The sequence below is a fragment of the Oncorhynchus clarkii genome, chromosome 20, assembly GCF_045791955.1.
Source record: "Oncorhynchus clarkii lewisi isolate Uvic-CL-2024 chromosome 20, UVic_Ocla_1.0, whole genome shotgun sequence".
Taxonomy (NCBI): Eukaryota; Metazoa; Chordata; class Actinopteri; order Salmoniformes; family Salmonidae; genus Oncorhynchus; species Oncorhynchus clarkii.
The window spans coordinates 53,371,736-53,396,933 of NC_092166.1; the positions used below are offsets into that span (position 1 = coordinate 53,371,736).

At 42.2% G+C, this 25,198-nt stretch overlaps 1 protein-coding gene across 2 annotated transcripts in view; it reads right to left on the reverse strand.

Moving 5' to 3' along the window:
- The window catches only part of LOC139376501 (progranulin-like), a 30,423-nt gene extending 6,892 nt beyond the window's left edge, over positions 1–23,531 (reverse strand). Inside the window, exons 1-13 of one of the 2 annotated variants that reach the window (XM_071119148.1) lie at positions 23,370–23,531; positions 23,094–23,195; positions 20,472–20,603; positions 20,006–20,143; positions 19,698–19,811; positions 15,129–15,264; positions 14,788–14,879; positions 14,418–14,547; positions 3,459–3,550; positions 3,199–3,346; positions 2,943–3,040; positions 2,478–2,729; positions 1,864–2,100 (exon numbers count right to left, since the gene is read on the reverse strand). In XM_071119148.1, coding sequence (XP_070975249.1) covers positions 1,864–2,100; positions 2,478–2,729; positions 2,943–3,040; positions 3,199–3,346; positions 3,459–3,550; positions 14,418–14,547; positions 14,788–14,879; positions 15,129–15,264; positions 19,698–19,811; positions 20,006–20,143; positions 20,472–20,603; positions 23,094–23,096 — 1,572 coding nt within the window. In that variant the 5' untranslated portion in view covers positions 23,097–23,195; positions 23,370–23,531. Of the gene's footprint in view, positions 1–1,863; positions 2,101–2,477; positions 2,730–2,942; positions 3,041–3,198; positions 3,347–3,458; positions 3,551–14,417; positions 14,548–14,787; positions 14,883–15,128; positions 15,265–19,697; positions 19,812–20,005; positions 20,144–20,471; positions 20,604–23,093; positions 23,196–23,369 lie in introns of both variants that reach the window. The other variant, XM_071119147.1, reaches the window with a different exon arrangement.
- Between the last annotated feature and the right edge of the window lie 1,667 nt (positions 23,532–25,198).

Here is a 25,198-nt window from a genome sequence, read left to right on the forward strand (position 1 = left end):
CGTGTATCTGTGCGCTGTTGACTGGAACGGACGTGCCATTACCAGAGTGGGCACACTCGCTATATAAAACACTTTTTGTGAGAGAACCAAAATAGTTAAATGCAATGGAAACCCATTTAATACATACATACATACATACATACATACAAAGTCTGAAGTTCACATTAACTTAGGTTGGAGTCATTAAAACTCATTTTCCAACCACTCCACAAATGTCTTGTTGACAAACTATAGTTTTGGCAAGTCGGTTAGGACATCTACTTAGTGCATTTTTGCAAATAGTTTACAGACAGATTATTTCACTTATAATTCACTGTATCACAATTCCAGTGGGTCAGAAGTTTATATGCACTAAGTTGACTGTGCCTTTAAACACCCAGAAAATTCCAGAAAATGATGTCATGGCTTTAGAAGCTTCTGATGGGCTAATTGACATCATTTGAGTCAATTGGAGGTGTACCTGTGGATGTATTTCAAGGCCTACCTTCAAACTCAGGGACTCTTTGCTTGACATCATGGGAAAATCAAAAGAAATCAGCCAAGACCTCAGAAAAAAAATTGGAGACCTCCACAAGTCTGGTTCATCCTTGGGAGCAATTTCCAAACGCCTGAAGGTACCACGTTCATCTGTACAAACAATAGTACGCAAGTATAAACACCATGGGACCACGCAGCCGTCTTACCGCTCAGGAAGGAGACGCGTTCTGTCTCCTAGAGATGAACGTACTTAGGTGCGAAAAGTGCAGATCAATCCCAGAACAACAACAAAGGACCTTGTGAAGATGCTGGAGGAAACAGGTGCAAAAGTATCTATATCCAGAGTAAAACGAGTCCTATATTGACATAACCTGAAAGGCCGCTTAGCAAGGAAGAAGCCACTGCTCCAAAACCAACATAAAAAGCCAGACTACGGTTTGCAACTGCACATGGCGACAAAGATCGTACTTTTTAGAGAAATGTCCTCTGGTCTGATGAAAAAAAAACAGAACCGTTTGGCCATAATGACCATCGTTATGTTTGGAGGAAAATAGGGAGGCTTGCAAGCCAAAGAACACCATCCCAACTGTGAAGCACTGGGGTGGCAGCATCATGTTGTGGGGGTACTTTGCTGCAAGAGGTACTGGTGCACTTCACAAAATAGATGGCATCATGAGGTAGGAAAAATATGTGGATATATTGAAGCAACATCTCAAGACATCAGTCAGGAAGATTAAAGCTTGGTCGCAAATGGGTCTTCCAAATGGACCACGGCTCCAAGCATACTTCCAAAGTTGTGGCAAAATGGCTTAAGGACAACAAGGTCAAGGTATTGGAGTGGCCATCACAAAGCCCTGACCTCAACCTATAGAACATTTGTGGGCAGAACTGAAAAAGCGTGTGCGAGCAAGGAGGCCTACAAACCTGACTCAGTTACACCAGCTCTGTCAGGAGGAATGGGCCAAAATTCACCCAACTTATTGTGGGAAGCTTGTGGAAGGCTACCCGAAACATTTGACCCAAGTTAAACATTTAAAGGCAATGCTACCAAATACTAATTGAGTGTGTGTAAAACTTCTGACCCACTGGGAATGTGATGAAAGAAATAAAGCTGAAAGAAATCTCTACTATTATTCTGACATTTCACATTCTTAAAATAGTGGTGATCCTAACTGACCTAAGACAGGGAATTTTTACTAGGATTAAATGTCAGGAATGGTGAAAAACTGAGGTGTAAGGTGGCTAAGGTGTATGTAAACTTCCGACTTCAACTGTACATACATACTTTTTTATGCGGATTTGAGAATATTCGCATAAAAATCTGTCGCCAATTGAATGGTAAGATCGTTATTTAAACCACCAGATGGGGGAAAAAAATTAACTCACATGAGGTAGAGGACAGCATGCCCACTGTCCTGAGTTCTGTCTGCAGCAGGTGGTGCCCCCGGGGCACATGGTCTGTTCGTCACACTTCTCAGTGGCCAGTTGTGCCTGCGTGGTGAGTGCTGCCACCTTGGTGACCCACGGCATGTTGAAGCCTGAGGGGTCATCGCAAGTACTGGCCTCCAGGTTACACACAGTGCCGTGGGGGCAGCAGTGGAGGTGGTCATCGCAACACACAGCCTGAGGGCCACAGAGAATGCATGGAGTTGTTATTACTGATACAACAGCTAGGCTACCTTTAGGCTATAAACGTGATGCTTATTTGACTCGGATTTAATTAAAATGACTTGCCGAGATGATTGGAAACAAGGACTATTCATAAGTGTATCAAATTAGCACCACTTGGAGTGACTGTACCAGGGACAGTAGCGGTTTCCCAATTAGTCAATTCAAATCCAGTCACTTCAGGAATGTAATTTAACATGGACGTAATTTAATCAAATACAACCGGAGGTAAAGTTACCTAAAGTGAACTAAAAGGTTAGACCCTTAACAAGGACTGGACTTGGCAAATAAGTCAGTGGGGGAGAGGGGGGTAAATGTGGAAATGTTCATACATTGGGCAGGGGGCAGCATGCCCAGTTTCCTGTGGTGGTCTTGCAGCACGTGGATTTGCCCGGGCACGACGTGGATTTGTCACATATGCTGTTGGGCAGCGGCTCCTCCTGCGACACATAGCTAAAGGCGGGCACCTTGTCCAGCATGGGTACCAGGGCAGAGCCCGAAGTGGGGTCATCACACGTACTCTCTGCCAGGTTACAGATGGTCCCGTGGGGGCAGCAGTGGAGGTGGTCATCACAACACACAGCCTAGAGGGAAGTCAAGGAATTAGTGAGGGCGTAATGCTTGTAATGCTACAAGACAGATGTAACACCACTGACTGTGAAAAAAAGAGCAGCACTCACTTTCAACATTGATAAATGAACCTAATAAATCAGGTCAGGGTCTCAAGGGCTGAGCACTACTGTCAAGTGTGGCAGGAATTATGGCTGACACACACATACACAAATTGTTTACAGTACCTTGGGTAAGGGGCAGCAGGCCCAATCTCCATTTAGTAATTTACAGCACGTGGTTCCATCAGCGCAGGCCACAGAGTCGTTGCAGGGCACAGCATTGACTGAAGGGCATAGAGCGCACACATTCACATGTTAAATGTATGGACATTACACTTCTGTCGCTATGCAACTTTTCATCTTGAATATATCCCCACTGAGTCTGTTGCAAATCGATGTTAACGTCATGTGCCAATGTTTGATGTGTAACTTTGTCTCTGACCGGTGCTTTGTAGGGATGTCGTGGTCAATGTGGCGGGGAATTTGACAGCCATGGAGGTTTGGCCGTGTTTAGACACACAGGTGCTCCGTTCCAGGTCACAGGTGGTTCCCCCAGGACAGCAGTGGAGGTGGTCCGGACAACACACAGCCTGAGGAGAGGAAGAGGGGTCTTGATACAGCTGAATCCTGCAGGAGCTGATATTTCCTGGCAGCTGAATATGGATGTGTGGTGAGTTATTGGGTTGAGAACAGATGACTCACACTTGGCATAGGGCAGCAGCCATAGCTCCTATCCCCCAACAGGCAGCAAGTGGTCTCATCAGGACACGATGACACCTTGTCTGGGCAATCCACTAAAAAGAGATGCACATTAAAAATGATAAATAAATAAACAGAATTCTTATTCTTTCTTTAGAGGACTACAAGACTGCATAACCACCGATTCAGCTGGAAAATTACGGGTTTACACTACAAAATCAATTAGTAACATTCAGTAGCCAGGGATTAGGGGGAGAAGCGGTTGTTGTTAAGTTCATGTTTTAAAATGGTAAATTGGAATTATTTCACCTCCATGGCCTATTTATTGCCTTACCTCCCTACATTTGCACACACTGTACATAGATTTTTCTATTGTGTTATTGACTGTACATTTGTTAATGTGTAACTGTTGTTTTTGTCACACTGCTTTGCTTTATCTTGGCCAGGTCACAGTTGTAAATGAGAACTTGTTCTCAACTGGCCTACCTGGTTAAATAAAAGGTGAAATATATCTTTTTTAATTATCCATATATTTATGTTATCCCGGTGCTACAATGTGACACCTCGCTTCGACAAGAAGAGGTCGTATGAAAGTGTATGAACAATGTAATTGGAATCTGGACACGGGTAACTAACCTGGACGACAAAAAGAGAGTACTTGCAGTGGTATTATCGCTCGAGGGAAGAGCGAGAGACACAGAACTGGAAATATCCCTGGAGGATTTGAACAAGGATGACAGTGTGTGAACTTTGATCAGAGCACTGGGCCTGTGTTTCTTAAAGAGAAAGACAGTGCCTACATAGAATATTAAAAACTGGCAGTGTTAGAGACATTTCAGTTGCAATGACAGACTACATAATTGCTTACAATAGGATGCGCAAGACAGACATGGTTCTCTCGGAGGCAGTGTTCATTTTCAAGTTGCTAGATACTACCTGGATGTTAGGGAGAAAGAGTTGGCGCCATTGCCCGGCACAAATCCACTGGACAGACATGGAAGGAGCTCAACATTTTCTATTTGTCAAAGCACTTACCATTGGGTTAAAGACTGTCCTCATAAAAATGAAGTTAAACTAACAGAGGAAAATGTAAACAGAGAGCAGTGTAACATTACACTGTTTTCAAACAAATCTGCTTCTAATACAGAGCTCTTCATAGTTGAATCCTTAGGATCTGCTGTGATTGATACTGCATATACAAGCACAGTGTGTGGTGCAAAATGCCTTGCTAGCTATGTCAAAGAACTAAATATATAAATATATAAAGGAGTACAAAATATGATTGACACACCAAGCAACAGAGCGTTCAAGTGTGGATATGGGAGAATCGTCCATTCTACCAACAGAGTCAAGATACCAGCAAAAATGGGTCTGACCAAGAGTCACATTGAAACATAGGTGGTCCCTGCAGATATCCCCTTACTATTGCATCACTGCCTGGTATGGCAATTGCTCGGCCTGTGACCGCAAGGCACTACAGAGGGTAGTGCGTACGGCCCAGCATATCGCTGGGGATAAGCTGCCTGCCATCCAGGACCTCTACACCAGACGGTGTCAGAGAAAGGCCCTAAAAATGGTCAAAGACCCCAGCCACCCCAGTCATAGACTGTTCTCTCTACTACCGCATGGCAAGCGGTACAAAAAGGCTTCTCAACAGTTTTTACCCCCAAGCCATAAGACACTCCTGAAGAGGTAATCAAATGGCTACCCGGACTATTTGCATTGTGTGCCCCCCCAACCCCTCTTTTACACTGACGCTACTCTCTGTTTATCATACATGCATAGTGCCTTTACTATAAATTCATGTACATACTACCTCAATTGGCCCGCCAACACATTGGCTAACCGGGCTATCTGCATTGTGTTCTCGGTCACCCACCAACCCCTCTTTTACGCTACTGCTACTCTCTGTTTATCATATATGCATAGTCACTTTAACCATATCTACATGTACATACTACCTCAATCAGCCCGACTAACCAGTGCCTGTATATAACCTTGTTACTGTTATTTTTTTTTTTTTTTTTTACCCTTGTTTTTATTTCTTTACTTACCTATTGTTCATATAATACCTTGTTTTGCACTGTTGGTTAGAGCCTGTAAGTAAGCATTTCACTGTAAGGTCTACACCGGTTGCATTCGGCGCACGTGACAAACTTTGAATTGATTTAATTTATTCAGCAAAGCTTCCCTCAAGAAGGCAGGGGCTGCACTAGACATAAAAAAATGACAAGGAAGTGATGTTTAAACAACCAGTGACGCTTGAACTTACTACCTCTGCTAAAATGTTTACACAATAGTAGCCTAAGACATCACACAGAGTCCATGTAAAAATGAGATTCTGACAGACACAGAGCACATGGAGATTGACAGTCCCAGAGAACATGAACACACTGGAAAAACAAAGTATTAAAACTTCAAAACAGTTTTGACATGCTACAGTTGAGACTTCAGAAACGACTCAGCAGTTCTGGGAATAATGAGTGTATTTACATTCTACGGCAGATAGTTAAGTTGTGAGACATGTCAGAAATATACAGCAAACCTAAACTGTTAGTTTGCCACTGGCTTCCAAATACAATGAAATGGTGGCTGTAGATCTATATGAGCTTGGACCAAGTGTGTGGCACCTTCACATTGTCGACCACTTCACACACTTCAGCGTTGGAAGCATTGTGAATACAAAGAAACCCAGTGAAATCATCCAGCATTTCATTCATTCCTGGATAAGTGTGCCTGGCCCTTCCCATAAATTGTACAGTGACAATGGAGGAGAATTCAATAATAAGGAACTAAGAGAAATGGCTGAGAAATTCAACATGGAAGTAAAGACAACTGCTGCATACAGTCTATGGAGCAATGGACTTCTGGAAAGACAATCAAAACACTCACAGATATCATGTTGAAAGTGCATGGGTGGGACAACACCTTTCAGTACCACATGCAACGAGAAACGCGTTCACTGAAGCAGAGTGTTCAGAGAGAATTCGCAAAGCTCTGCGTAAACAGCTTCGACCAACCGATGAGAAGTACGACACTGGAAACAAAGTGTACTACAAACGAGTTGACTGTCATGAGTGGAAAGGACCGGGAGTAGTCATTGGCCAAGATGGTGTGGTGATATTTGTGAGACACGGAGGCACCATTGTCCGGGTGCATCACTCAAGACTGCAGAAAGTAAAGATGGTCAACAAGATGGAGGGGCTGTTGCTGAGAATCAGCCTCCTACTGAAAATGAGGACACATTAAAAAAAGACACAAACCTACCTGATATCGCATCCAATGATATGGACGCAAACTGACACAGGAAATGGAGCACAGACCTTCAACTATGACAAAGGTAATACTGTTGAGGGTTCAGAATTAGGAAAATATTCAACAGCCACATGTGTTAAGGCAACATGGTTATTCCAATCTGAAATGGCCAGAGAAAGTGGTATTCCACACAAAGCAACCGTCATTGGACAAGCAGGAAAAGCCAAAGGAAAACACCAGAACTGGTACGACCTGTAGTACTCTGAATCTGGAGGGAGTTTCAATGCACTGGCAGAACAGTGATGCTACAGAGAAGCTACGCCTGGTAAGACGAGGGGTGGGGGTGTGTGTCTTTTTGTCAATAACAGCTGGTGCCCGATGTCTAATATTAAAGAAGTCTTGAGGTTTTGCTCGACTGAGGTAGAGTATCTTATGATAAGCTGTAGACCACACTATCTACCAAGAGAGTGCTCATCTGTACTATTCATAGCCGTCTATTTACCACCACAGACTGATGCTGGCACTAAGACCGCACTCAACCAACTCTATAAAGGCTATAACAGAAAAGAAGAAAATGCTCATCCAGAAGCAGCGCTTCTAGTGGCTGGGGACTTTAATGCAGGCAAACAAATCAGTTTTACCTCATTTTTACCAGCATGTCAAATGTAACCACTGACCATAATTATATCCTCCTGATTCCTGCTTACAAGCAAAAACTAAAGCAGGAAGTACCAGTGACTTGCTCAATACGGAAGAGGTCATATGGCGTGGATGCTACGCTACAGTACTGTATTGCTAGCACAGACTGGAATATGTTCCGGGATTCATCCAATGGCATTGGAGTATACCACCTTATTGATGAAGCCAATGACTAAGTGCATCGACGACATCGTCCCCACAGAGGCCGTACGTACATATCCCAACCAGAAGCCATGGATTACAGGCAACATCCGCATCGAGCTAAAGGCTAGAGCTGCCACTTTCAAAGAGCGGGACACTAATCCAGACACCTATAAAAATAAAAAAAATAATGCTATGCACTCAGACGAACCATTAACCTGTTGAGTGTAGGGGGCAGTATTTTGATGTTTGGATGAAAAAAATACCCAAAAGAAAATGCCTATTTCTCAGGCCCAGAATATGCATATAATTGTCAGATTAGGAGATAAAACTCTAAAGTTTCCAAAACGGTCAAAATATTGTCTGTGAGTTTAACAGAACTGATATTGCAAGCGAACCCCTGAGGAAAATCCAACCCGGAAGTTGTTTTTCCTGAAAGCTCTCTGTTCCATAGCCTGCCTTCACTCCATTTAAAAGGCATATCAACCAGATTCCTTTTCCTATGGCTTCCCCATGGTGTGAACAGTCTTTAGACATAGTTTCAGGCTTTTATTTTGAAAAATGAGTGAGAAAGATCAAATCGCGTCATTGGATTCTCCAATTGAAGAAGCTACAGTCCCGGTTAAAATATTAGCGATTATATATTGCAAAAACAACCTGAGAATTGATTATAAAATACGTTTGACATGTTTCTACGAACTTTACGGATACTATTTGGAATTTGTCTGCCCGGTCTTAACCGCTCGAGCCTGTGGATTTCCGAACATAACGCGCCAACCAAATGGAGGTATTTTGGATATAAAAATAATCTTTATGGAACAAAAGGAACATTTATTGTGTAACTGGGAGTCTCGTGAGTGCAAACATCCGGAGATCATCAAAGGTAAGCAATTCATTCTATTGCTTTTCTGACTGTTTTGTCTACTGAGAGAGATGTCCTTACATAAACGCTTGGTATGCTTTCGTCTAAAAGCTTTTTTGAAATCTGACACGCCAGGTGGATTAACAACAAGCTAAACTGTGTTTTGCTATATTGCACTTGTGATTTCATGAAAATTTAATATTTTTTGTAATTTAAATTTGGCGCTCTGCAATTCAGTGGATGTTGACGAAAATTATCCTGGTAACGGGATGGGTGCATCAAGAAGTTACAAGCAAAGCGTCAATACAGGATTAAGATTGAATACTACTACACCGGCTCTGATGCTCGTCGGATGTGGCAAGGCTTAAACTGTTACGGACTACAAAGGGAAACCCAGAAGCGAGCTGCCCAGTGACGCAAGCCTAACAGACAAGCTAAATACCTTTTATGCTCTCATCGAGGCAAGCAAAACTGAAGCATGCACGAGAACACTAGCTGTTCTGGATGACTATGTGATAATGCTCTCGGTAGCCAATGTGAGCAAAACAGGTCAACATTCACAAAGCCGCGGTGCCAGATGGATTACCAGGACGTGTACTCAAAGCATACACGGACCAACTGGCAAGTGTCTTCACTGACATTTTCAACCTCTACCTGACGGAGTCTGTAATACCTACATGTTTCAAGCAGACCACCCTAGTCCCTGTGCCCAAGAAAGCGAAGGTAACCTGCCTAAATTATTACCGCCCCATAGCACTCACGTCAGTAGCCATGAAGTGCTTTGAAAGGCTGGTCATGGCTCACATCAACAGCATCCTCCCGGATTACCTAGACCCACTCCAATTCGCATACCGCCCCAACAGATCCACAGATGACGTAATCACACTCCACACTGCCCTTTCCCACCTGGACAAAAGGAACACCTATGTGAGAATGCTGTTCATTGACTACAGCTCAGCGTTCAACACTATAGTGACCACAAAGCTCATCACTAAGCTAAGGACCCTGGGACTAAACACCTCCCTCTGCAACTGGATCATGGACTTCCTGACGGGCCACCCCCAGGTGGTAAGGGTAGGCAACAACACGTCTGCCACACTGATCCTCAACACTGGGGCCCCTCAGGGGTGTATACTTAGTCCCCTCCTGTACTCCCTGTTCACCTACGACTGCGTGGCCAAACAACTCCAACACCATCATTAAGTTTGCTGACGACACAACAGGGGTAGGTAGGCCTGATCACCGACAATGATGAGACAGCCTATAGGGAGGAGGTCAGAGAACTGGCAGTGTAGTGCCAGGACAACAACCTCTCCCTCAATGTGAGCAAGACAAAGGAGCTGATCGTGGACAACAAGAAAGTGGGCCAAACAAGCCCCCATTAACATTAACGGGGCTGTAGTGAAGCGGGTCGAGAGTGTCAAGGTCCTTGATGTCCACATCACCAACGATCTATCATGGTCCAAACACACCAAGACAGTTGTGAAGAGGGAACAACAAAACCTTTTCCCCCTCAGGAGACTGAAAAGATGTGGCATGGGTCAACATATCCTCAAAAAGTTATACAACTGCACCATCAAGAGCATCCTTACCGGTTGCATCACCGCCTGTTATGGCAACTACTCGGCATCTGGCCGTAACTCGCTACAGAAGGTAGTGCTACGGACCAGTACATCACTAAGGCCAAGCTTCCTGCCATCCAGGACCTATATAATAGGAGGTGTCAGAGGAAAGCCCATAAAATGATCAGGCTCCAGTCTCTCGATGTGCAAAACTGATAGAGACATACCCCAAGCGACTTACAGCTGTAATCGCAGCAAAAGGTGGCGCTACAAAGTATTAACTTAAGGGGGCTGAATAATTTTGCACGCCCAATTTTTCAGTTTTTGATTTGTTAAAAAAGTTTGAAATATCCAATAAATGTCGTTCCACTTCATGATTGTGTCCCACTTGTTGTTGATTCTTCACAAAAAAATACAGTTTTATATCTTTATGTTTGAAGCCTGAAATGTGGCAAAAGGTCGCAAAGTTCAAGGGGGCCGAATACTTTCGCAAGGCACTGTACATAACTGGAGTACTTGCCTGTCATGTTAATGACTTCACATGGGGTGGCTCACAGACCTTTGCTACCTGAAAAACACCTCAAAGTTGTTTTTCAGGTCGGCCGTGAGGAGCATGATAGTTTTTGTTATGTTGGCATTGAGTTTATTATTGTTGATGGAAAAATACTGATGCAACAAAGTAGACATGATTTAAAATGTTTGATGGCTACAACTTGGCATCCAACACAAAACACGCCACTGTACAAATCATTCATGAGGCAAACAAAGTAGTTTGTAAACTGATATCACAACACGTGACTAAAGTTTCAGCATGTTCCAAAACATGACTCTGAAATGAGTTGTCTTCTGTGATGCTTCGCTAGGGAACCTTACAGATGGTGGCACACAAGGTGGACATCTAATCATGTTAATGGGTGAAGGAGGAAGATTCTCACCTTTCTGTTGGCAGTCAAAAAGGATCCGAAGGATTGTCTGAAGCAAACTTGCTGAAGAAACGCTTTTGCGGATGTAATTGACAATGCCATGTTTCTGGCAACTCTGTTCTCAGAGCTTACCACTGGTGAGACAAAACAGCACATTCTACCTGTAGTTTGTGTCACTGACAACTACTCCTTAGTTGATGCTGTGAAGTCAACCGAGTCTGTCACAGAGAAAAGACTTTCGTCTCGAGATTAGTAGCATTAACAAACGTATTGAAGTAGAGAATCCAGCAGATTCTGTGGTCGGCTACAACAGGAACAGCTTGCTGACTGTCTGACTAAAAAGGGAGCATCTGGTATTGTGCTCCTAAAGGCACACCGTAATGGAAAGTTGCAGCTTGAGTAATACAAAATGGTTAACCTTCTCACACAAATGTTGGTCAAAATTGTCATCCGGTGACTGTCAAGCCAATAACTGTGTCTCATGGTAATTGACCGTTAATAAACGTCAACACATTTAGCATCTCCTGGCTTCCACACACAGCATACAAGCCACTGATGCATGACGCGACTAACGATGATTTGAAAAAGGTAGCTTTAAAAAGGCATGAGCTCTGCTTATTTTTTTTGCGCAGGTTGTACACACTACAGCATTCACGGCGGCATCCCCTTTGTGTGGCTGTAATGCACCCAAAAAAAGCCATGCCTTTTGCTGCCAGTGGCCATTGGGCTCGGAATCACCTCACTCACATGGCTCTCCAGCACGTGATCGGGTCTTTCTCACAAGCTACAAATCAAGAGACACGTTGGGGACTCAACTATGCGCGTCCTTATCCAACTCCGAGGTGCATATTGAAGATATTGGAAGAACTGTCCACATTTACATGTCGTCAGCCAACAAAATGTGTAGGCCTAACGAACAACAAAAGCAATCTACTTATATCAATCTACTATCCAAGTTCACCTATTCTATTCAATAAATAAATAATCCAAACATAGTCTGGGACAGTCGTGCGATAGTTCCCAACTTAATACAACCACTAGCATCCCAAAAACTTTTTGACGCAATGTGGCTAACGCAATAGATCAGAACGTTTAGCCTAAAATGTTGATAAACTATTAGGCTATTTCTTCACATTATAAACGCAGCAATGCACACTTGGTAGGAGGCTATAAGCGCGGGGGGGGGGGGGAAACATAATTGACTGCAAATGCTATTATGCATGTAATGCTTTTATTATAAAGGTGCATTTTTTTATGGTGAAAATTATCTTCCCAAACTTCAAACTCACACTCTGCTTATGTATGTATTAGAGGTCGACTGGTTTTTCAACGCCTATACCAATACCGATTATTGGAGGACCAAAAAAGCCGATTAAATCGGCAGATTTTTTATTTTATTTATTTGTAATAATGACAATTACAACAATACTGAATAAACACTTATTTTAACTTAATATAATACATCAATAAAATCAATTTGGCCTCAAATAAATAATCAAACATGTTCAATTTGGTTTAAATAATGCAAAAACAAAGTGTTGGAGAAGAAAGTAAAAGTGTAATATGTGCCATGCAAAAAAGCTAACGGTTAAGTTCCTTGCTCAGAACATGAGAACATATGAAAGCTGGTGGTTCCTTTTAACATGAGTCTTCAATATTCCCAGGTAAGAAGTCTTAGGTTGTAGTTATTATAGGACTATTTCTCTCTATACGATTTGTATTTCATATACCTTTGACTATTGCACTTTAGTATTGCCAGTGTAACAGTATAGCATTCCGTCCCTCTCCTCGCCCCTACCTGGGCTTGAACCAGGAACACATCGACAACAGCCACCCTCAAAGCAGCGGAACAGGGGAACAACTACTCCAAGTCTCAGAGCGAGTGACGTTTGAAACGCTATTAGCGCGCACCCCGCTAACTAGCTAGCCATTTCACATCAGTTACACCAGCCTAATCTCGGGAGTTGATAGGCTTGAAGTCATAAACAGCTCAATGCTTGAAGCGCACAAAAGTGCTGTTTGAATGAATGCTTACGAGCCTGCTGGTGCCTACCATCGCTCAGTCAGACTGCTCTATCAAATAATAGACTTAATTATAACATAATAACACACAGAAATACGAGCCTTTGGTCATTAAAATGGTCGAATCCGGTAACGATCATTTCAAAAACAAAACATTTATCCTTTCAGTGAAATACGGAACCGTTCCGTATTTTATCTAAGGGATGGCATCCCTAAGTCTAAATATTGCTGTTACATTGTACAACCTTTAATATGTTATGTCATAGTTATGTACAATTCTGGCAAATTAACTACGGCCTTTGTTAGGATGAAATTGACTTGACACAGAGTTCACAATGAGCCAGGCGGCCCAAACTGCTGCATATACCCTGACTGCTTGCACGGTTTCGCAAGAGAAATGACACAATTTCCCTAGTTATAAGAAATTCATGTTAGCAGGCAATATTAACTAAATATGCAAGTTTAAAAATATATACTTGAGAAAGGCATTGATGTTTATGGTTAGGTACATTGGTGCAGTGCTTTTTTCGCAAATGTGCTTGTTAAATCGTCACCTGTTTGTCGAAGTAGGCTGTGATTCAATGAGAAATTAACAGGCACCGCATCAATTATATGCAACGCAGGACACGCTAGATAAACTAGTAATATCAACCATGTGTAGTTAACTAGTGATTATGTTAAGATCGATTGTTTTTTATAAGATAAGTTTAATGCTAGCTAGCAACTTACCTTGGCTTCTTGCTGCCCTCGCGTAACAGGTAGTCAGCCTGCCACACAGGCTCCTCGTGGAGTGCAATGTAAGGCAGGTGGTTAGAGCGTTGGACTAGTAACCAGAAGCTTGCAAAAACGAATCTCCGAGCTGACAAGGTAAAAATCTGTCGTTCTGCCCCAGAACAAGGCAGTTAACCCACCATTCCTAGGCCGTCAATGAAAATAAGAATGTGTACTTAACTGACTTGCCTAGTTAAATAAAATGTGTAAAAAATATATTTTTTTTTATAAAAAAAAATCAGTTACCAAAAATACCGATTACCGATTATTATGAAAACTTGAACTCGGCCCTAATTAATCGGCCATTGTGCACTCTTCAAACAATAGCATGGTATTTTTTCACTGTAATAGCTACTGTAAATTGGACAGTGCAGTTAAATTAACAGGAATTTAAGCTTTCTGTCCATATAAGACATGTCTATGTCCTGGGAAATGTTCTTGTTACTTACAATGTCATGCTAATCACATTAGTGCACGTTAGCTCAACCGTCCCGAGGGGGGGGTGATTCCGTAGAAAAGTTGGGAGATTATGTTAATGTTTGAAGTATCCCTATATTTCTGTTATTACGGTGCCATTACTCTGTTATTAATACCCATGCGCAGTAGTCTCACTGTATATGGACCTGCCCTGAGTGCAATGGCAACTATATACTGTGGAAATAGTGACGTAAACGTTGTTCAACTGGAACCTAGTCGCGTCATTTTGCATTAACAGTTGGTGCCTCACCATCGTTGGAGATGGCAGGGGTCTTCTTAGCCAGTGGGGTCTGTGTGTTGGGGGAAGTGCACATATCATGCTCCAGGTCACAGGTTGTATTGCCGGGGCAACAGTGGAGTTTGTCGGTACAGCACACAGCCTGTACAGAATACACATTGATTAAACATGTAGTTCATCAGTTTTGAAATGCTCAACCTCTGCATGTCCCCATCTCTCTTTAGCTACCCTTTCCTCATGTTGAAACTCAGACTAAGAACTGTCCGTCACATGTATCTTACACAGACTGTGTGCAACACATATTGTGCAATTTGTTGTGTAGGAACAAAATGCTTGAGATTATGTGATCCATGGTCCTCTGTACTGCTCCAGTTCCACTCACCTCCAGGTAGGGGCAGCAGCCATAGTCGCCACTGGTCAGCAGGCAACAGGTGGTTCCGTTTGGGCATCTGCTCGTACCACCTGGGCAGGTCACTGCTTGTCCAACCACCAGGAACAGAGACACATGGGGAAAATTAATATTAAAATGGATTAGGCCCAAAGAGAACGGTGTTGTGTTCATTAGGCACCAAAACAAAGGCAACAGACTGAAAAGTTTTTTTTCATTTGTAGAATTTAAATATTTTTTATTCCCATTGTTTGCCCTAATGGAGACAAGCCTGGAACATAAAACAACAACTTCACAATGATCTTGTTGTTTATTTCTGTCTGTTCCTTCAGTACCCGTCTGCTTCTTCATTGCAGGCCCCTTTTCCCTCATGGCAAATGTCTCCAGGGTGGGAGACACACACTTGGAGTGGGCTAGGTCACACTTGGTGCCCTCTGGACAGCAGTGCATCTTGTCCTCACAGCACACTGCCTTGAGAGAGAGAGAACAGAAAACAAAAGTTTAGAATGCTTCAGAATAGGGTAATTAAAGAGCAAATCCAACTCTGCCATTAGTTTGGTGTGTATTATGCAGAGATGGCAAAGATACATTTTAATGCATCTCATTACAAAATAAAGTCTTCAGAGCTTTGTGGCCAGCAATTACCCACCCCCCCAAAAAATTGGGGGCAGAATTGGTGTTAGAAATGAGATCCTGTGTTACCATTACGTAATCAGAGGTGCGATGGAGGCTCAAAAATGTGCGTGAAAGAAAGTTGAGGTATAGGACTCACTTCCCGAGTTCACTTCCCCCTTTTGGAACAAATTCACTGAAATATCCTCGCTCTGGAAGCGCATCCTTGTGCTTCAACTTTCTTTTCACCAACACCTCTCATGTCTTCACACAATAGTGCCATAAGAATTCTAAGATCAGGGGTGGAAGTATTAATTTATTCCCAGTATGGTACCCCCCTGTGTGTGCACCCTGCAGTACTAAACAGATTTACATATAGAATCCCTCTTCATTTAATAGGATCTCTGTGCGCCAAACAGTAAAAATGTGTTGTTTATTACCTTTTAATGTCGCAATAACATTATAACTGGCTATGTTGTCATCTGATTGTCAAACAATCACTTCAGCAGGCTCCTTCTGTAAGCCTGGCTACCTGCACATGTTCGCATACTCTAAAATAATTATTGAATCCATACAGTGCACCCGACATTTGACGAATGAAAAGAGACGTCTAACAAGACACCAAGAAGGTGTGACTGCCATTCATTTGGCCTACATTTGAAACCTGAATTGATGCGCCCACTGTCCGCGCACGCCTCTGTCACTCACCTCTGCCTTATTATTGTCGAAACACACCGCATTATGGATCGTATTTCACACGTTTTCAAGTCCATTTGGAAATGGTTCATGCAGGTGACATGCGGTAATGATAAATAGAGTACAGTTCTTGGCATCTTTGTTTAATTGTCGTCATAGGCTCAACATAACGTTGATGATGTGGTTGTTACAAGGAGCACCTGAATCAACTCTAAAAATCACCAGTCCTATTCGACTATTCATGCCTCATTGTCCAACATTTACTCATCTCCCACCCCTTCTAATTCGACTAGCCCCGATGCTCCTCCCTATTTTCCCCCTGCCCAGCTACAAAGTTCCTCCTTGCAGGTAGTCACTGAGTCGCTAAAGGAGCTCTTTAAACTTGAACCCCCCAAAAAAACATCTGGGTCAGATGGTTTAGATCCTTTCTTTTTTAAGGTTGCTGACCCTATCCTCACCAAGCATATCTCCTCTCTGGGGAGGTTTCCATTGCTTGGAAGGCAGACACAGCTCGTCCTTTATTTAAAAAGGGGAAGATCAAGCTGATCCTAACTGTTATAGCCAATTTCTATTTTGCCCTGTTTATCAAGTGTGTTGGAAAAACTTGTCAGTAATCAACTGCCTGGCTTTCTTGACGTCTATAGTATTCTCTCTGGTATGCAATCTGGTTTCCGCTCACGTTTTGGATGTGTAACTGCAACCTTGATTCTAAGCAATGTTGTGCTGTTATTTTTATTGACTTGGCCAAAGCTTTTGATAGGGTAGACCATTCCATTCTTGTGGGCACGCTAAAGAGTATTGGTGTCTCTGTGGGGGTCTTTGGCTTGGTTTACTAACTACCACTCAAAGAGTCAGAGTGCAGTGTACACTCTTCTCAATTTACATCAACATAGCTCAGGTATTAGGAAGCTTTCCTCCATTTATACGCAAATGATACAGTCTTCTAATCAGCTGCCCCCTCCCCAGATTGTGTGTTAAACACTAATTGCTATCTCTGAGGGTTTAGAGCTTGAGGTAAATCAAATCAAATTTTATTTGTCACATACACATGGTTAGCAGATGTTAATGCGGGTGTAGCGAAATGCTTGTGCTTCTAGTTCCGACAATGCAGTAATAACCAACAAGTAATCTAACTAACAATTCCAAAACTACTGTCTTATACACAGTGTAAGGGGATAAAGAATATGTACATAAGGATATATGAATGAGTGATGGTACAGAGCAGCATAGGCAGGATACAGTAGATGGTATCGAGTACAGTATATACATGAGGTGAGTATGTAAACAAAGTGGCATAGTTAAAGTGGCTAGTGATACATGTATTACATAAGGATGCAGTCGATGATATAGAGTACAGTATATACGTATGCATATGAGATGAATAATGTAGGGTAAGTAACATTATATAAGGTAGCATTGTTTAAAGTGGCTAGTGATATATTTACATCATTTCCCATCAATGGGAAGTCACCTCACACAAGTACTTGGGAGTATGGCTAGACAGTACTGTCCTTCTCTCAGCACATATAAAACCTGCAGGCTAAGGTGAAATCTAGACTTGGTTTCTTCTATAGTAATTGTTCCTCTTTCACCTCAGCTGCCAAACCAACCCTGATTCAGATGACCATCCTACCCATGTTAGATTACGGAGATGTAATTTGACTGTAAACTGGTAATCTCTGTATACCTGTAGCAAGACCCACTGGTTGATGCTTATTTATAAAACCCTCTTAGGCCTCACTCCCCCTTATCTGATATACCTACTGCAGCCCTCATCCTCTGCATACAATACCCATTCTGCCAGTCACATTCTGTTAAAGGTCCCCAAGTCTCCGCTTTTCAGTTCGCTGCAGCTAGCGACTGGAACGAGCTGCAAAAAAACCTCAAATTGGACAGTTCTCTTCATTCAAAGACTCAATCATGGACACTTGCTGTGTGATGCATGATGTATTGTTGTCTCTTGCCCTTTGTGCAGTTGTCTGTGCCCCATAATGTTTGTTCCATGTTTTGCGCTGCTGCCATGTTGTGTTGCTACCATGCGGTGGTGTCACGTGTTTCTGCCATGCTGTGTTGTCGTCTTAGGTCTCGCTCTATGTAGTGTTGTGGTGTCTCTTGTCGTGATGCGTGTTTTGTCATATATTATTATTATTAATTTTTTATCCCAGCCCCCATAGGAGGTATTTTGGTAGGCAGTCATTATAAGTAAGAATTTGTTCTTAATGGGCTTGCCTAGTAACATAAATAAAATAAACCGGTACGACGTACCACCACTATTACGTACCGGCTTACTTTCACCCCTCTTTCTGATACCAATGCAGAAAATGTGGGTGATATGGGACCACAAAATTGTGAATTGTTATAAAACTTAAGAGTACTTATAAAATACAAATTACCCTTCTCTGAAGTATCGTGTTACAAATTACATGGTGACTTATTCCAACGCCTTCAAATACAAATGTCCCAAAAAATTGCGGAATATTTACTCTATGCTATGGTAAATCATATATTCATGTTAATTCTTAATCTGAACAATAAATGAACTTTTGCTGAATAGTAAAATGCCTATGATCGGTAACTTGAGGGTAACCAGCTTTGCAGAACTACCAGAGGAACCAGGCGATAACATGATGTAGGGAGGGTAATTGGCAGAAAGCCCAGAATATTGTGTGTTTGACTGAGAACAGGTGCTGTGGGAACACAAACAGTTTCTGCAAGAAATAGACACTCCCTATAACTGTAGAGCATGAACAACGGTTTACGCAGTCCTACTTTAGATGTGTCTGGAGTGAGTCTCCCTTGCTGCAGCTTGTAATAAAGTAAATGAACAGCTCTTTCTGATATTTGCCACAACACTGTATATGCATACCCAAATCAACTACATTTGCCACCTGGAACAGGGTAAGCCGTTTCAAATGATTAATACCGTAATACAATAAGTAACATTTTGCCCCCTGAAGTGTTAAGCATTACAATCACATATTTACAATAACAATTCTGAGACAGAGCGAGTACTACACAAAGAGAGCCCACTTTTGCAAGTACTGTAGAAAAAGTCAAACCTATTCTATATTAACTGAATGTAGCCAACTCATTAACCCCTTGATTCCACTTAGTGAAAAACCCCTCCAGCAGCCACGGTGACTCACTTCATTAACTATGTTTAATCTGTTGCCTCGTAGTCAGGTCAGGTCACTTTCTACGCAAATGTACGTTCTATTAATAGCTGAAGCCAAGCATAAGGGGGCATTGAAACTTAACATGTTATTTATGACGCTCAAGAAGACGAGAGGGACTTTAATCAATTCTCTCAAAAGGGTTGCTGCCGTATTTTAGTGTGCATTGTCGACAGTTGCAGAATCATCTGAAAGATCTTTGCAACACATTACAGTGGTGGTTCCGGGTGAACATTGTACAACCATAGGCAATGGACCCGGGGCAACAGTTAAACGCAAAGATCCTCATTTTGACAGCGCTAAAATATGCAAACCTCTACTGTATTATTCACATCACCTACAGACATCTCTGCAATTTAAGACTGTCAAAATTGCACTCAAAGGACTTCCAGATAAGGAATAAGGGACAAGTGTGTAACGTACCTTGGCCAGCGGACAGCAGCCCCAGGAGCCTTCTGGGAGTTGACAGCAGGTGGTGTCGTCCGGACACTCCGACTCGCCGTCGGGACAAATGACTGCCCTCACTCCCTCCACCATCTAAATGGAGTGACAGGCAATGCATACCAACGAGGGTTGGGTTGACACATATGTCCCATTCACGCAACTAGTTAAATAACATTGTTGAAAAGGCTTAAAAATAATCATTAAGAAATATAATCTATATTAAACAAAACAGACACTATAGTTTATAATACACAGAGATACAGAGAATAATGTTGCATTCTCTTTACCAGAGGGCTGATGATGTGTTGTGCGGGGACTCTTCTGACCCACGGCAGAGAGACTGTTTTATTGAGGCACTTGGAGTGGACTAAGTCACACACTGTCCCCTCATAGCAGCAATGCAGGTGGTCGGAACAGCACTCAGCCTGGAGATGGGTTTTAAGACAGTGTGATCTTTGAAAAAGTCATGAGTTGGCAGTAAAACAGTCCATTTTATAGCTATGTTACAACATTCAAATGAATAGAACCTCCACAGAATTAGCAATACCATCAAAACACTGTGTTGCTGATGATGGAGTTGCTGGGCTATGGCCATAAAATTAGCTTTGCTCTTTCACACTATGGTGCTGAATAAGCATTTTCACACTACCAGTTCAAAGCAGGGTCAGCTGGACCGAGACTGTCCTGCATACCTCATTTAACCAAGCAGTCACTCAGATACAAACTTTAGACGACTAGGCACTAATCACTTACATTTGGTAATGGACAGCAGCCATATCCACCACTGGGGGTCTTGCAGCAGGTGTTGCCATCGTCACACATCCCACCATCGGGACAAATCAGGGCTGAGGTCAGGCCTAGGAGGGCCAAACACACCACCCCTATCTGCACAGTTTTGAGAAGAGGCGTTAAGAAAACCTAAGACCATGTGCTCGTGTTGTTGACGAAGTTGGCTATTACCCCGTGAACATAAAAAGTTTTCTTGAAGCAAGGTACAGTTTAACTCCAAAAATGTTTAATTTATTTAAATAAAAAAATACAAATGACGGGTTAAAAAAAAAATCAGACTTTGATCTAAAAGGCTAAAAACAGGGATAAGTTCAAAAAGTTAAGAGCATAAAATGTAGCAAACAAATGCCCTCCCTCATTGCTGGCCCTATAACAAATAAACAAACACAATAAGAAATGTATGAGTCTTTAGGTGAGGATGTGCCATTATCCTCACACGGGTGTATATTTGACTTATTCTGCTACGTCAATAGGTGGTGGTGATGAATAACGTTGTGCACATGGTGAACTATTGTTTCAGCAGTAGGCCTATATACAGTAGACAAATTTGCCCAGTCTAGGAATGCAGAAATCTGTTCATAACTCCATACATTTGCTCTGTGGTTCATGTACTTTCAAAGCAAATATTTATACATACTGCATCACAATGAAAATGAAATCGCCAATCTAGGTCTTTATATCTACATGGCACAAAACGTTCACATCTAGTTTGTTATCTGTGGATGTATTAACCTGAAATGGCCTACTTCACTCTGATTGAGTGTTTAATAGTCACATGTACAGTTGAAGTCAGAAGTTTACATACACCTTAGCCAAATACATTTAAACTCAGTTTCACAATTCCTGACATTTAATCCAAGTAAAAATTCCTCATCTTAGGTCAGTTAGGATCACCACTTTATTTTAAGAAGAATGTGAAATGTCAGAATAATAGTAGAGAGAATGATTTGTTTCAGCTTTTATTTATTTTGTCACATTCCCAGTGGGTCAGAAGTTTACATACACTTAATTAGTATTTGGTAGCATTGCCTTTAAATTGTTTAACTTGGGTCAAACGTTTTGGGTAACCTTCCACAAGCTTCCCACAATAAGTTGGGTGAATTTTGGCCCATTCCTCCTGACAGAGCTAGTGTACCTGACTCAGGTTTGTGATGGCCACTCCAATATCTTGACTTTGTTGTCCTTAAGCCAAAGTTGTGGCAAAATGGAAGTATGCTTGGGGTCATTGTCCATTTGGAAGACCCATTTGCAACCAAGCTTTAACTTCCTAACTGATGTCTTGAGATGTTGCTTGAATATATTCACATAATTTTCCTTCCTCACAAAGCCATCTATTTTGTGAAGTGCACCTCTCCCTCCTGCAGCAAAGCACCCCCACAACATGATGCTGCCACCCCCGTGCTTCACGGTTGGGATGGTGTTTTTTGGCTTGCAAGCCTCCCCCTTTTTCCTCCAAACATAACGATGGATATTACGGCCAAACAGTTCTATTTTTGTTTCATCAGACCAGAGGACATTTCTCACAAAATTACGATCTTTGTCCCCATGTGCAGTTGCAAACCGTAGTCTGGCATTTATTATGGCGGTTTTGGAGCAGTGGCTTCTTCCTTGCTGAGCGGCCTTTCAGGTTATGTCGATATAGGACTCGTTCTACTGTGGATATAGATAATTTTGTACCTGTTTCCTCCAGCATCTTCACAAGGTCCTTTGCTGTTGTTCTGGGATTGATCTGCACTTTTCGCACCAAATTACGCTCATCTCTAGGAGACAGAACCCGTCTCCTTCCTGAGCGGTATGACGGCTGCGTAGTGCCATGGTGTTTATACTTGCGTAACTTGCGTACTATTGTTTGTACAGATGAATGTGGTACCTTCAGGCGTTTGGAAATTGTTCCCAAGGATGAACCAGTCTTATGGAGGTCTCCAATGTTTTGGCTGATTTCTTTTGAATTTCCCATGATGTCAAGCAAAGAGGCACTGAGTTTGAAGGTAGGCCTTGAAATACATTCACAGGTACACCACCAATTGACTCCAATTATGTCAATTAGCCTATCAGAAGCTTCTAAAGCCATGGCATCATTTTCTGGAATTTTCCAAGCTGTTTAAAGGCACAGTCAACTTAGTGTATGTAAACTTCTGACCCACTGGAATTGTGATACAGTGAATTATAAGTGAAATAATCTGTAAACAATTGTTGGAAAAATTACTAGGCTTCGAGCTCCTACATGCAGGACTAAGGGAAACACAATGAAGGACCAAGGGAAATACAATGACAACAAAACAATATAAATAACACCATATACATAACTGTGGCAATGGATAATAAATAAATGGCTATTGGGGGGAGGCAGAGTAAAGACTTTACGGGATGGGGGGGATCATAGGGGAGCAACTTAACCATTGAAGGGGTGTGGGGACCTCCTATCACATACCAGAAAAATTCTATAGCTTGAATGTTATCAGTGGATTTTCAGCACATTCGTCTCATTTCAAAGTAATGCAGCTAATTTAGTTAACTAGTAAGCTAGTTACAATTATTTTAATTGTCTAAACCAACCAACATCTATTGATCCAAAGAATCTCGTACCATTGTGTTCAGAGAATCTGAGAAGAGTAAGAGGGTAGATGAGGGAATATCGTCAGATGTGTTATTCAAGTTGGGAACTGCAATGCATAGTCTTCATATAGTCTAAAGATAGAGGCAAGAAAACAAATTCATCATTATTAGCTGATCAAAACAATGAATGACAGAGCTGACAGTTGTCGCTAGCTAATTTAGCTAGCTAGCATAGCAAGTTAATAAACATAAAATAAAATGGGTTAGGCGTAACGCCAGACAAAATTAATTACATGTGTTATTTACCTTCGTTAGTGTGCGATGTAAAAGCTCAAACTAGTTAAATTATCTTTCATTCGAAGCGACGCTGGAGTATTTTGCAATCTGGAGTGATTTCAGATGTTTTTTCTCCCAACAACGGTTATCACATGATATTCGCACCTTGTGACCAATGGCCTGTTCCAGGGTCGACTTTACATCAGGCGCGCTGCACATAATGATCAGCTCTCTCAACTCTGGAGAACTAACGTCTCAGGAACATCAATAAAATAAATGATTGCTAAATATCTTTGTCAATAGTGTAGCTCAGGGTTGCCCAAACTCGGTCCTGGGCCCCTCCCTGAGTGCAACTTTTGGCTTTTGCCCTAGCAATGCACAGCTGATTCCACCCTGAACACGCTGGAGAAGATGTTTTACATGCTCCTAACCGATTGGGTTTTTATGTTCGTTTTTTTGTGTTGTTCGTAACTTATTTTTTAAAACTTATTTGATACATAATGTTGCTGCTACCGTCTCTTATGACAGAGAATAACTTCTGGACATCAGAACGGCGATTACTCATCACAGGCCAAATCCCCATCATTTGTTTGAAGAGATGACGGAGGAAAAAGAGGACAAAGGTCAGCTGCCTTCTGAGAATTCGCAGGCGATCGAATAAACTCCCACTGCCTTCAATTCTTCTAGCTAACGTGCAATCATTGGAAAATAAAATTGATGACCTACGAGGAAGATTAAACTACCAACGGGATATTAAAAACTGTAATATCTTATGGAGTCATGGCTGAATGAAGACATTATCAACATACAGCTGGCTGGTTATCCGCTGTATCTGGTAAGACAAGGGGTGGCAGACTATGCATATGTAAACAACAGCTGGTGCACGATATCTAAGGAAGTCAAGGTTTTTCTCACCTGAGGTAGAGTATCTCATGATAGGCTGTAGACCACACTATCTACCTAGAGTTTTCATCTGTATTTTTCGTAGCTGTCTACGAAACTGGCACTAAGACTGCACTCAATTAGCTTTATTTCACCATAAGCAAACAGGAAATGCTAATCCAGAGGCGGTGCTCCTACTGACCGGGGGACTGCAGGGAAACATATCTGTTTGACCAAATGTCTATCAGCATGTTAAATGTGCTACCAGAGGGGGAAAAAACTAAAGACCACCTTTACTCCACACACAGAGACGCATACATAGCTCTCCCTCGCCCTCCATTTGGCAAATCTGACCATAATTCTATCCTCCTGATTCTTGCTTACAAGCTCAAATTGAAGCAGGAAGCACCAATGACTCGGTCAATAAAAAAGTGGTCAGATGAAGCAGATGCCAAGATACAGGACTGTTTTGCTAGCACAGACTGGAATATGTTCCGCGATTCTTCCTATGGCATTGAGGAGTACACCATTGGCTTCATCAATAAGTGCATCGAGGACATCGTCCCCACAGGGATTGTACGTACACACCCCACCCAACCAGAAGCCATGGATTACAGGCAAAGTCCACACTGAGCTAAAGGCTAGAGCTGCCACTTTCAAGGAGCGGGACTCTAACCCGGATGCTTATAAGAAATCCCGCTATGCCCTCCGACGAACCATCAAACAGGAAAAGTGTCAATACAGGACTAAGATCGAATCGCACTACACTGGCTCCAACGCTCGTCGGATGTGGCAGGGCTTGTAAACCATTACAGACTATAAAGAGAAACACAGCCGAGAGCTGCCCAGTGACATGAGCCTACCGGATGAGCTAAACTACTTCTATGCTCGCTTCGAGGCAAAAAAACACTGAAACATGCATGAGCGCACCAGCTGTTCCAGATCACTGTGTGATCACGCTCTCCGCAGCCGATGTG